At 44.0% G+C, this 13842-nt stretch overlaps 1 protein-coding gene across 2 annotated transcripts in view; it reads right to left on the bottom strand.

The window, feature by feature from the left end:
• The window catches only part of MAML3 (mastermind like transcriptional coactivator 3), a 347337-nt gene extending 334141 nt beyond the window's left edge, over positions 1 to 13196 (bottom strand). For both annotated transcript variants that reach the window (XM_054030838.1, XM_054030839.1), the window contains exon 1: positions 11936 to 13196. In XM_054030838.1, the coding sequence (XP_053886813.1) occupies positions 11936 to 12388 (453 nt within the window). In that variant the 5' untranslated portion in view covers positions 12389 to 13196. The remainder of the gene's footprint in view (positions 1 to 11935) is intronic.
• Positions 13197 to 13842: the final 646 nt, after the last annotated feature.

Raw genomic sequence — 13842 nt, 5'->3', positions numbered from 1 at the left:
AATTCGTGCATCCTAGCATTTGTTAAGAATTCCTCAGATTATGATTTGCTCAGTATTTGTGCTGTAATCCTTTCCACAGACAATGCACTTGCCCTCTTGTCCCTGGTACTTCTTGTTCCCCCTTTTCTCACACACACCACTTTTCTTTCCTGAAACAGCCCCACACATGATCACCTCTCCCTCCCTGTTCATCGCACAGATATACTGGAAAAAGTTGGGAACAAATCAAATGGGAGAGAGAAGCATAATAATTATTTCAAAGAATCCCCCTCACCGTTTCTCTTTTCAAAACGGTGTGAAAACTGCATAAGGAAAAAGTGAGCATTACACCAAAATCAATACCTTTATTCCTCAAAATACAGCACTTTAGTTAAGCAAACTTGAACTTTTAGTAAGAGGTGCCAACTAACTCCCCCAAGGTGATGACTGGTGAAACACTGTAACTTGAATCCTCTCAGATGGGTTTGTGAAGCTGCGACAATCCGAATGATAAATAAATATTCAGCCTACCAAACCGGTAACACAAACGATTCCTGCCATCAAAGAAGGAACAAACATTTCATTCTAACAGTTGCACGCCTATCCACACACCTGGTGGAACCAAATCAAATATATTTCCCAATGCACAGACTCCAAGCTGAGCCCACCAATTTACCTTAATAGAAGGAGCTAGGGATTATTTTGAACCATTACTTCAAATCCAATCACGGATTACACGCCAGAAATGCTTCAGACAATTTGGAGCTCAAACAATGTGGCCGTCACTCAGTTACAGAAGTCTGCACTCAGAAGTGTAAGCCTGCGGTAGTCTTCAAAGTTACCATTACCTGGGTCAATGCAAATTAAAAATGTTATGTTATGGCTACAGACGCAGATTGCCAAAACAAACTTTTCAAATGGGATTATTTAAACTTGTGACAGTTTCCCCAACAGCCCCAATAGTGTTTTGGAGCGGAACACAGTGAAATCAGAACCCAGAATCACAGCCACCTACTTTACTGATAAATATAAACTGCTTTGAAAATTCACTGTTAAAATTTAAATTTTGTTTTCTGCTATTCAGCCACAATTATTCCTAGCTAAATTACTTTTTAAAAAGTCATAGTCTTAAACAAACACTAGAGAATATGTGAGGACAACACTGCATGAAAAGAAGCAGTATAGAAATGTTACAATTCCTCTCCGAGTTAGGTGCTGATTTGCACACAAGGATGTAAGGAAATACGTTAAGTGATTAAAGACACACAACACCTGCAATGCCTTTTCTAGCCAGTCATCTGCCACAAGCACCTTCTTCTTTCCTGTAGATTATACACTGGAAGAAAGAGCTAAAATACCACAATGGGTTAGAAATGTGACCCAAAGGAAAAGAAAAAAGATGTTAGGGGTACACAAAATGGACCTATATATGTTGGCTCTTTGGTGTTAAATGATAAATCCCAGGGTTCATATAACGTAAGGGCCCAATCTTGTAGTTCTTACTCAAAGAAAACTCTGAAGTCAGTTGCTTAAGGGATGTATGATCCGGCACTAAATATTCCCAAACTATGAAAAAAAAAAAAGAACAAAAAGATGACAAGCTACAGAATCTTAATTGTAGGGTTTAAGGGATTTGTTTGTTTGTTTGTTTTAATCTAAAGCCTGAAGGAAAATGAAGCTATAATCATTTTATAAACCCTGAAATATTCCAGCCTGGCAGCTACTTGGAGCACTAGAAGAGGAGCCTGAAGTCGGGAAGTAGGAGGAGTGAGTCTCCCAAACCCTAACAGCAACTCCTTCAGCCAATTTTAAAGCAACATTGACTGACTCTGACAGTAATTTAGTTCAGTCCTCCATTGCCAAAAAGATAGAGGCTGTGATACAGGGCAATGAAAGCCAGGGCCGACGAGAGGGGGGGAAAAACAGTACAAATTACCGGGGCCCGGCGGTCCGGAAGGGGGCCCGGGGCCTGGCTTTCTTCCCCCCTCCCCCCACCTCGTCAGCCCTTTTTAGCCGGTCCGCCCTTGGTGGGGGGCCTGAAAAAAAATTTTCACCAGGGCCCGAATCCGCTCTTGGCGGCCCTGATGAAAGCAGATGGGGTATGATCCACAAAAATATGCAGGTTTAGGCCTAAGTCCTGTTTTTAGGCAACGCTGTGATCCAGAGAACTGCTGGCCAGCTGCCACCTAAATTCATTCAGCGCCTAAGTTTTTGTCTCTGGGCATATGCACTGCAGTCTCATGCTAGGCATCTGGGTGCCTATCTCCCACCTAAGCATGTGCACTGCTACCTCACAATAGGCATCCGGAGACCTCTCACCTAAACCCCAAACTGGGGAAGATAGGCATTCAGACACTTATGCTGCTAGTCATATGCGGGGGCCTGATCCAATAGGTGTGCTCAGAGGCAATCTACTAGATGGGGCCCCTCAGATAAGTTCAAGGGACAAGGAGGCACTCCCTTATAACCTTTAGCCTAGTGGACAGGGTACTTACCCAGGATGTGGGAGATATAGGGTTGCCAACTCTGACTGAAGCTATTCCAGGAGATTTGCCCCAGTCCCCCCCAACATGACGTAATATTGTTTTCTTAAACTATCCTATAAAATCTCCTGGATTGTTTTCTATAGTCACCAGGAGATCAATGCCGATTCCAGGAGACTCCAAGCTAATCCTGGAGGGTTGGCAACCCTAGGGAGAGTCCTAGTTCAAGCCCCCCTCTTCCTGAGAGGGTGAAGGGATTTGAACAGGCATCAGCCACCTCCCAGATGAATGCCCTAACTACTAAAATATTGAATATGCTGATGTGAATCTCCCCCCATCTCTCCTATTAGTTGTTTCACTTTAATTGAATAATGAAATATTAATTGGGACAGTGAACAAGTTAGAATTACTCTCTAACCTGGTGGTTTGGGCACTTGCCTCAGAGGGGACAAATTCCCTTCTCTCCCTCTGGAACGGGGGGACTTGAACCAGGGGGTCTCCCACATCCTGAGTGAATACCTTATCCACTAGGCTACAGGTTATAAGGGAGGTCCCCTGTCCACCTCCCCATTTAATTTCAGACCATATATGCAACTTAGGCAGCTGAGCGCCGATCTTCCCCCAGTTCATGGATCACTAGCACAGATAGGCACCTCCCTGCAGCCCAGACTTAGGTGCCTATCTCCATGAGAGGGCAAGGCTTAGCATCTCCCATTGGCTAGTTTAGGCAGCTTCCCGCCTGCTTTGCTGGGTTTGTAGATCCCGTTCCAGGCACCTATCCTCTCCATTCGTTGTATAGAAGTCTAGGCACCTAACTCAGTCTCTGTGGATTGCAGAGTTGTTCCTGTGATAGGTTAGGTACCGCAATGCTGAGCATCGCAACATGATGATGGGGAATACCCTCCTACTCTTAAGGAAAACACTGAAAAATTACATTTTATGGGGTAAGTATGACATTCTGCACGTTCCAGATGTTCAAAAAACCAAGTCCAGTTATTTTTAAAGTCATATGCTAAAACTTCCCTTTTACTCTGTGCATTCTGGGGTTGTATGGAAAATACTAAAGGCAGACAACAAAGGCCACCAGTTTAGGAGCATCAGTGTAAATGCGAAGGAGGACCAAATTGTAGACAGAAGGTTCTCATAGTTGGACTCATTTTTATCACCATGTCAATTAAACCTGGTGAGACACTCCTATGCCCATGTCAATATACATTTTATGTGATGCAGTAAAGTGACTATAAAAGGGGACAATCTTAAAGGGAAACTATATCTAGTTTGTTCAGCCCAAGAGTTTAAAAGTTCAGAAGGTAAAAAGCACTTGTCACTATTAATAAAATGTATGATATTTTTAAGCTTTCAATTACAATTGGCAGTTCTGAGGCTATTGATGTTGGTGGCTGATGTGATGTCATCTCTGATATGAGCAGTCTAAGGTCCCTGAGCGAATGATCATAAACCACTTCCAAAAATAGTTTAACGTTAGCAAAATAGAATGAAAAACTGGTATATCTAATATTAAAATATTAAACATTTTGTGTTATTAGTTCTTTGATTGTTAAGCAGTTATTAAAACAGGTGAGACTCTACAGTCTCTTGCTAATCTCACAAATAGCATCCATCAAGAAGGATGCAACCAACACTAAGTTTAGAAATACATGTATTCATGGTGAAAAATAATTATTATCCTACAGACTTTTATGTCACTCTCAAAAGAAAATGAGAGACATAGTAAGTGTTCAATGATACATTTTTAGTTATTTAGATGTTCGTACCTGAATATCTCTGAGTCCTTTAACTAAAAAGAATATTCTAATGGAAACATACCCGAACACTGAAACAAACCCCAGATATAAAAAAACAACACAAGTGCCATCATCGTCTTTAAAGAACTGTACATACACAGACACACAACCAAACAGAAAATGAAATGAAAACAATCATTAATCCTTAACCAAAATAATGGCCCTGGGCGCCTCACTATTCACCAGAGTGTATCTGACAGGCCCAGTGTAACACAGCGAGTTAGTGACGGAGCCACAAGGATCCATTTTTTCTTTCAGGACCAATGTTTAGAGAAGTGTACTGGCCCTGATAGTATTTGTGGTGGTTCACCAAAAATGGGCCTAGATCATAAAATATCAGACATCAAAATAATTTGATACTCATCTTGTGTCTCTCCCACCATGTCAATTAGGACAAGATTTCAGCAGCTGATATCTTATGACCTGTCAAAGAAGTAAACTATAACATCTTCAATAACTTTTAAAGACCCTCCTATAATCCCAGTGTCTATGTAAAAGAATGGAAAGGCATGTGCACACTCTGTAAACTGAAACATAGTAAAATGTAGGGTTTTACTTGACTAGGACAAAAGGTGTGTTGTCAGCTGACACGTTGTAACTAATGTGTTCTGAAGCCTTGTCTGTACTAAGGTAAAGGTTAAATTTAGATCAGGCTTAGCATAACACAAGGTAGCTAAGTGCAACCTAAATTTGACCAATTTTCCAAGCACAGATAAAAAGTAACACCTTTAGCTCAATTTTAGTATGTTCAATTGTGGCCTCAGCACGAGCTCAGACACTCTTCTTAGTCTAGACAAAGCCTAAAACTCTCATGCATACAATACTTTTAACATGCGCTAGCTGATCAAGTTGAAGCCTAGGGTTCATCATGACCAGCTAACACGTTAAAATACAACTTGCCTTGTCTACACTAGGATTTATAAACATGTGAGTTAAAATATGTTAGCTAATACATTTTAAAGACACCTCTTCTATAATAGTGTGGACAGGCCACAAGTGACTGGGAGACTTGAGGCACTGTCCAGCATCACTCTAAACAGCCATCCTGTCCAGCTATTATGAGAAAACCTGATGTGCTGACTAGCTGCAACAGGAGATCCTGTCCAGTTCTCCTGCCCCAAACGGTGATGATCACACAGGGGCGTCAAGTGTAAGGGGGCATGAGATGGAGAAGAAAAACTGGGAGGGGTGGGATAACCCTGGTTCTGACAGAGGAGCTGCTAGAGAAAGAAATTAAAATCCACCCTTGAGAAACAGCAAAATGAGTTCTACTTCAATAGTACAATCACTCTTTCCCTGTTGCAAATTAAATGAAGGAGCACTGCTGACCCTGAGCCTGATTCTGGTCTCATACCAGTTTTACCAGTGTAATTTCACTGACTTCAGTAGAGTTAGGGCTTGTATACACTTGAAATGCTACAGTGGCACACCATTATACTGCTTCAGTGTAGACACTACCTATGCCGATGAGAGGGGTTCCCCTATTACTGTAGTTAATGCATCTCCCCAAGAGGCAGTGGCTAGGTTGATGGAAGAATTCTACCATTGACCAAGCACTGTCTGCACTGGAGGTTAGGTTGGCTTAACTATGTGGATTTTGCACAACCGTGATTGACATATCTGGGTTGACCTGACTTTTTAGTTTCAGAGTAGCAGCCGTGTTAGTCTGTATCCGCAAAAAGAACAGGAGTACTTGTGGCACCTTAGAGACTAACAGATTTATTAGAGCATAAGCTTTCGTGGACTACAGCCCACTTCTTCGGATGCATATCAGACCTTACTTCTGAATTAAGTGAGAGCAAATACGGCTCATTATGTCTAGCATTGACTTAATCTTAAAGTTCCTAGTTAGTCATCACTGCGTAAGGCCTGAGAAAAGACTGCAGCATTTGACTTTCTGTGGAAAATGTCTGCTCTTCATTTTCATGTGTGATGGTAGAGAAATGGACAATTCCTGTAGTGTAAATTGCATATAGCTGGTACCCTGAAGCAAGTTTAATAAATTATATTACAACATGAAGGGGAAAAAAATCAAGATTCAAAGAGGAGGTGTGTGTGGACATGCCCACACACAAATGTTTAATGTAACAAATATATGTTTAAAAAACAAACTTGCCTACAAGAATTGAAAGCAATTGTTTGCAATGTTTAACAGTTATCCACTCTACTAACACTGATATCTACAGAAACATCACAAAGATAAACAAGGAAGTCCTGATTTTCAAATACCAATTCAACAAGGGGAAAAGTCCTCTTGGAAAAATTCTCCTCTTTAGTGATGGAATATTTCCAAAATAGGCAGAGACCCCCTTCAACAATTAACCTGCTTCTTATGTTTTTGTGCCTACCATTTTGCTCCTATGCTATCTCAGCTGAAACAGTGAGCCTCCCATACCCCAGGTGTAAGTGACAAGATTTTTAACTTCTTTTAACAATGCACTGTCTGAGGTGCAAAACAGTGAAATGTGAAAAACCGAATTGGAAGATATTGTATTTATAAGTCATGTTTTCACTAACTCTAAACTCTGGACTGGCATAGTCTGTCTTGGCAGGGAAATAAAAAAAGAGGATCTAATGGGTCATTTGACTTCTGTCACTAACGTCTATGATCTGAATAACATTTTGTGTTATGTTTAATTCTAGCTCTGCATCTTCTTTGATTCTTAGATGTCAGTCTTTGGGATAGGAACTTGTCAATATGATAATAATGAATCAGTAATGTTAGATATATACAGCTTATATAAAAAAGGTCTTGAAGGACTTTAAAACTAGGACAAAGTTAAACCTCAACACACTTAAACCCCAGTGTAAAGTTAAGATTCTAATAAATGAGTATAAGAAAGTCAATGTGATAGTTATGGGACTGGCATTTCAATGGACAACAAATTATAAACCCATCCTGCAAGAACAGCAGTACAATGGGAATAGATATAGAGGTGGTTTAACTTGGTAGAGATTTCAAGATGGTTTGTAACAATGAACAAAGGTCACTAAATAACATGGATGAAGAGCCAGAAGAATCTTGCAGTCAATGCAGTGGGAAATGGGAAGGCAGATTAGCTCACAAAGAACCAAAAAACTGGAATAATGTGTTGATGTTTCCTGGAACCAGTCTGAAGATGAGCAGCAGAGTTTTGGATGGGTTGCAATTTCCCCCCCGTATTGTCTTTGAAAAGCGAACTAGTACAGCATTCAAATAATCCAGCTCAGAGGCAAACAACTTTGGCCTTATCCAGGTTGAATTGGGAAAAAGAAAAAGTACTTTCATCCATCTACAAATAATTTAAAATGTTGTGGGGGTCCAGATTTTTCATTATCTATTTAATGCCTATATACGGTGTCTGAATTTCACATCTATATACTGCTCTACCCAAATTAAGGACATTTAAAAAACAAAGTTGTCAATAAGACTTATGAGACTTCGTAGCCAAAATTCATCAAGTGAAAACTGTATACCTCTGCTCCCTCCCAGTTACCATAACTATTTTCTACTCCTCGTGTTTCAGGGCGTAAGATGTGTTTCAGGGCGTAAGATAACTTTTAGCTACAGCAGGGGTAGGCAACCTATGGCATGTGTGCCAAAGGCGGCACGCAAGCTGATTTTCAGTGGCACTCATACTGCCCAGGTCCTGGCCACCGGTCCAGGGGGCTCTGCATTTTACTTTAATTTTAAATGAAGCTTCTTAAACATTTTAAAAACCTTATTCACTTTACATACAACAATAGTTTAGTTATATAGTATAGATTTATAGAAAAAGACCTTCTAAAAATGTTAAAATGTATTACTGGCATGCAAAACCTTAAATCAGAGTGAATAAATGAAGACTCAGCACACCACTTCTGAAAGGTTGCCGACCACTGAGCTACAGTATTTGGGAGTAAGAGATTTGCCCTGGAACACATTTATTCCTGACCCCTTTTGTGCACCTCCTCAAAAGCACCTCCGCTATTGCTGACAGGATACTAATCTAGATTAGACCACTGATCTAATCCAGTATGGTCACTTCTATAGTTCTCTGTTCCTTGTTACTATTTAAAAATAGCCACTCAATGATAGCTGCTCTTCAGTGGACACAAAATCTCGTAACAGTGGAAATTGCATAATTCCTCCCTTGAGTTTAGGAATAGGGTGTTTTGGTGTAAATTGTGGGCCTGAAGATGAGAAGCATCTTAAATGTTTGATGATTCTTATTCCCCTCAGAAGAATAAAATCAGGGTGCATGTCTTTAAATGGCAACAATCCTTTTAAAACCTTGATATTTGCTACCAAGCTAGCTGAAGGGCAGATCAGCAGTATGTGTCAGCACCACCTGGTGGGAGGGTTTCATGGGTCCCAGGCTACCTCCCAACAGTATTAAACCAACACAATCTCTCTTTCTCCCTTCCCCCAATGTCTGTGAACTTGAAAAGAAAGAAGATGAGGGAAACACGCTGAAAGATACTAGTTCTCCTTGGACTGTCTCCTTCACTTGATAAGAGAGAGAGAGATTTTTTTAAGTGACCAGCAGAACAAAAAAACAATAATAGCAACAAGACAGAAGTAATGTTCCCTCTTGCATTTGTTTATTACTTGATCCTAGTTATTCATTTCTCTAATGCCTGCATCACTTTCAAAATCTGCAGCCTAATCTGAGGGCTGAACTGAATAATGGCTGTGTAAAGACAGTGCTACACTGTAAAATATTAGGTGAGACACGAGATTATGTCAGTGTTTCTGCTGTAAACTCCTATTTTTAAAAGATTTAAAACTTACTCCCTTACTCTCATTTGGAATATAACACATTTCAAGAAAAAAACAAAACAGTTTACCTATTTTCACATGTCAAAAACAAACCCTAAACAACTTTGTGTAGTTTTTGTAACTAAAAATATGACAAGATATATGAAACAAACTTGGCAAGTGATTATTTGATAATAGGTATTAATTATTTTCTGCACAACTAAAACACACATACACACACATCTCTAAAGAAAGATTTTAAAGTTTGAAAAGTAGCTTTGAAAGGAACAATTTATCAGATAGAAAATCTAACTCTTTAATGTGCATATTACACATACTACAGACCACAGCATATTTTCAGTCTTTGGGCAAAACTCACCAGTAATATTCTGTGAGTGAAACAAAGCAGAATTTGTCCCTACTCTTTGCCATAACAATTCTTTACAAATGTTTAACTTGATGAGAATAGGTCTATTTTTAGCAAATATGTTCATTTTTATTTTTAAAAGATAAATTTGAAGGCTATTGCACACAAAAAACATTTAAATTATATGCTTTAATAGAAAAACACAGCTTTATCTTAATGTATTTAATGGCTAACTCCATCATTACATTAAACAACTATTTCTTTTTAAGTTTTTCAACATGAAGCAAGTTGTTATGAGTGTGGGCTGCAACAGAGTTGCTTGGGTTTTGTCACTTAGTGTCACGACTTTCACAATTATCAAAACACCCTTTTTTATTTCTGTCCTATATATTCCATGCAAAACCAAGTAAGCATAAATGAAGACGCAAGGGTTTGGTGCTTTCCTGTCGTTTTGGGAAGGGAGTCGCTACAATCTAGGTGCCTAAGAACCCCATCAAGAGAAGTCAAGACACTAATTTTGATCACGTTTGCACAACCAACCAACTACATTATAGTTTTCTGGAGTCAGGAACCCCCAGAAAGACTCCTGCCCTCTAAGGTTAAAACCCCTTCCACGGCCTGTCGACCAGCAAAATGAAGAGTGTGTTTTGCGAAAGACAAACCAAACCCCAGGATCTAGGGAGACTCTTAACAACATAAACTCCACAGCTGAGCAGATAGGAAATCGAATTAGCTGAGCCTGAATGCTGTGGCAAGGAGGAGACCCGGAGGAAAGGGGGGAGGGTTCACAGAGACGTGGTTGTGTCTTTCTGGTGGTATCAGGAAAGCTACACTGAGTCCGGGAGGCTTTTCAGCTTCCTGTTTGCAAAGCAAGAGCCTCTCCCTCTCCCAGTGTGTCGCTCTCCGGATCTTCCCGGCTGGCCCCTGTACGTGCTCCCCCAGGTGGTGGTGGGGGGACTGACCCATGCGGCCCTGGGACTCTCTCTGCCGTGGGGCGACAGTGGATGCGTGTGTCTGTCTCCCAGGCTCACCCCCCGCACGCGAGCCAGGCCCGCAGGGCTGCCTGGGGAGCGCTTCCCTCGGACACGCGGCGGCGGGGGGGCTCTTTGGTCATGCCGGACGGGGGGAGGGTTAATTCCTCCACCTCCTAGTTTTCCGGTAGCTTATCCAGCGGGCCATGGGGCGGACAAAGCGTCTCGGTCGCTGGGAGGGAGGGAGGGAGGGAGCGGGCTGGGCAGCGGGAAGGGGCTACCCGCGGGGTGGCACGGGCTCGGGGGGGGGGGGGGGGGGGGCTGGCTTGGTACAGCCCAAGATAAACAAATTGTTCCTCTTCACGTGTGGGGCGCCGGGGAGCGCGGCGGCCCCGCCCTGCCCCCGCTTTGTCACTGCCACAGCCGCCCGCAGGGAGGGCAGCGGCGGCCCCTCGCTGCGCCGCCCGCCGGAGCCTCCCAGGGCAGGGGCGGGACGTGCGCGGCTTGTAAACCGCACAGCGTGATCGCGGCTCCCTCCGCCGGTCTCCCTGCAGCTCCGGAGAGAGGCGACAGCCGGCCAGCGCCATGCGAGGAGCAGCCGCCCGCTGCCTAATGTCTAACGCGGGCGCGTCTCCCCGCACAGTCCCCAGCACGCGCGGGCTGCGCCCGGCAGAGCAGATTCACGCTCAGCTGCTCATTAAAAGTGCTGATTGTCACCCGCCGGCCGGGCACACGGGGGGACTCGTAGGAAACCCCTGCTCTCGCTCAGCCTGAGACCAGGTCCCAGGCTCCCCAGCACCCCTGTTATCACTCCTCACCAGGGCAGGCTGGGAGTGGGAAACTCCACTTCCTGCTTGTAGTTACACTCCTGGCAGCTCAGCGCCCGCCCCCTTCGCTGTTCGCTAAGCCTCTTAAACACAAGAAAACTTTAGCAAGATATTCAGCTGAGTGGCGGCTGCTGCTGAAGGGACCTGGGCTCCTGCACCCTGTCTGGCAGCTGGGGCGAGAAACCTGCCAACTTTTCTTCCTGCTGTCACTCCAGCCTGGGAAAGCCCTCTCTTACCTTCCCCTTCTGCTGGATTTAAACAGACAGCCAGCACACACACACACACACTTTTTCGCTCCCATTTCAAAGCTGATTCACAAAACTCTTAAGACTCTGTAAAACCCCAGGGGCTGCTCCATACTCTTTCCCTTTTCTTCTGGGCTAATTCTTCCTGCAGGGAACAGCTATGTCAATTCCCCCTTCCCGTAGTGGATCTAATAACCTAGGTGGCTTTTGGTGGGGTGGAGCAGTGTTATTTTAGAAATATTTTTCTTCTGAAAGCGAATCATGATCTCAGCTATCATGGGAAAGTGTCCCCCCTACACATACACACTTATTTTTACAGTCTTAAGAGTCTCAGCCAGCTCTTACCAGACCCTATATTTCTCCGACTTGCAATCTGCGAAGAACGCGTGTCCTGCACCCCACTGAATAGGAGTAAAGTTTACTCTCCCCTCTTTGCTTTAGCCAAGCCCCTCTCCATCCCCCCCCCAAAGTCATAGCTCCCGTTCAGCCAAGTCAATAACTCCAAGCGGACAGCGACAGCCCCATCCCCGTCCCTTACCATGATCAAAGTGTGGTTCCTCTGCTCGGCCGTGGCAGACTCGGCATCTTGCTGCTGTTTGCTCTGATGCTGCTGTTTGCTACTCCCGCCGCCGGTGCCCGATTTCTTGGCCCTTTGCTCCAGGGTCCTCTGGTAGAGGCTCACCGTGTCTCTGCGTTCCAGCTCCAGCTGCTCCGCCTGGGCTTGCTGGTACCTGCTCTCGCAGTTGATATGGTGCCTCCTGCAGCCCTCGATGCGCTGCCTTAGCCTCTCCACCACGGTGCTGTGCTTGGGAATGCCGCCGCCGCCGCTATTAGTATTATTGTTACTGGGAGCAGCAGCAGGAGGACCGTGGGGAGTGTTATTAACCCCGATACCGGCACCACCAGCCCCGCTGAGGCCGCTGTTCAGGTTATTGTTGATGCAAATACTGCTGCCATTCGCGGCGGCAGCGGGGGCTGCAAAATCCCCCATCCTCTTCCCCGGGCACACTATTTTGGAAGAACTTTTTATCCTCGCCTTCACTCACACACACACACACGCAGCCTCCTCTGGGGTCCTGAGGTGATACTTTTTAGTGAACCATGGGGGGAAACACCAACAAGTAGAAGGGAAAGAGCGATCCCAGGTGAATGTTTTTCTCTTCCCCCAGCCGATCCTCTACGAAAACCTCCAGTATTTATATAAAAGAGCAAAAGAAAAAAAGTGCTAAAAGGTTATCATCACCAGATACACAACCGTAAAAAGAATCACAACAAAGTGAGCAGCAGCAATTCGGGTTGCAAACTCCAAGAGAGCTCAGATCAGTTCCTGCCCTCCCTTTTCTTTTTTATAATCCATTATTTCAAAATAAATTCCAGGAGTTTTCCGGAGATTTTGCCAAAGACTTTTCTCCCCATGTATAAATATAGAGAGAAATACACGCACCCTTCCACATGCATGCACACACAAACACATACACACATCCAGCAAAGGCATACGCTGGTCACACACGCACTCACACTCCCCAGCATCAAAAGACAAGCAAAGCTGCTTTCTTATTGTATTTTCCTTCCAGAAAAAAGTTTTGGTGTTTATGCCGCACCGTGTTCTGAGTACTTTGGCTGCTCAGTTGCATTTCAAGAGGAACCTAAATAGCAAATCCTCAGGGTGGGGGAAGTAAACACATGAACAATCCGGGCGATCTGAAAAAGTGGATCGCTGAAGTCTTTGCAGTCGCCGAGCTGATACAGCCTAATGCTTTGCTTTGCTTGCTGCTGCTCCTGCTGCCACCATCACAATGATCAAGTGCTCTCCTCCTCCACCTCCTCCTCCTCCATGCCAGCGGAGTGATATCAGGACAAGAGCTCTCAGTAAACACAGCAGCAGCTCCTCCAGGCCGTGAGGCAGACCCGGGGACAAGGTGCAAAACCCGGCGCGGATTCAAACCCAGCAGGAGCGGACATGGCAATCCCCCATCTAATTCCCCCCACGTTTAGTACTTACTACCTTGCACTAGACTAGAAACCACGGCTGGCAGAAACAAGAAAGATATGGGACGGGAGGGGAACTGCACGGCCCTCAATCAACTTCTGACCTCTGTGTGAGAATGTGCCTTTGTGCTTGATTCCCTTATTCAGTGCGACCTACTGTCTCAAGCAAGCCCAAGTTGTTATACATTTATGCATTATATTGCAGAACTTGTGCATGGCCACGCAGAAACACTGGAGCTTCACAGCCGTTGTCTATCATCCCCATCCATGTGGAAAGGAAAAGGTAAATAAGCGACTGCTTTTAAAACGATGCAAGCAACAAAGTCCTCTTTTCACATACACCCCTTCCACTTCCCCCCCCCTTAACAAATAGGCAGGGGGAATGGACACTTAATGAAACTCTGTCCCCTCCCTGGAAGATATTCAAGATAACCTGCACTGAGCTAATGGGGGATA

Source organism: Malaclemys terrapin, chromosome 5 (assembly GCF_027887155.1).
Source record: "Malaclemys terrapin pileata isolate rMalTer1 chromosome 5, rMalTer1.hap1, whole genome shotgun sequence".
Classification (NCBI taxonomy): Eukaryota; Metazoa; Chordata; order Testudines; family Emydidae; genus Malaclemys; species Malaclemys terrapin.
This window is presented reverse-complemented; position numbering and strand designations above follow the sequence as displayed.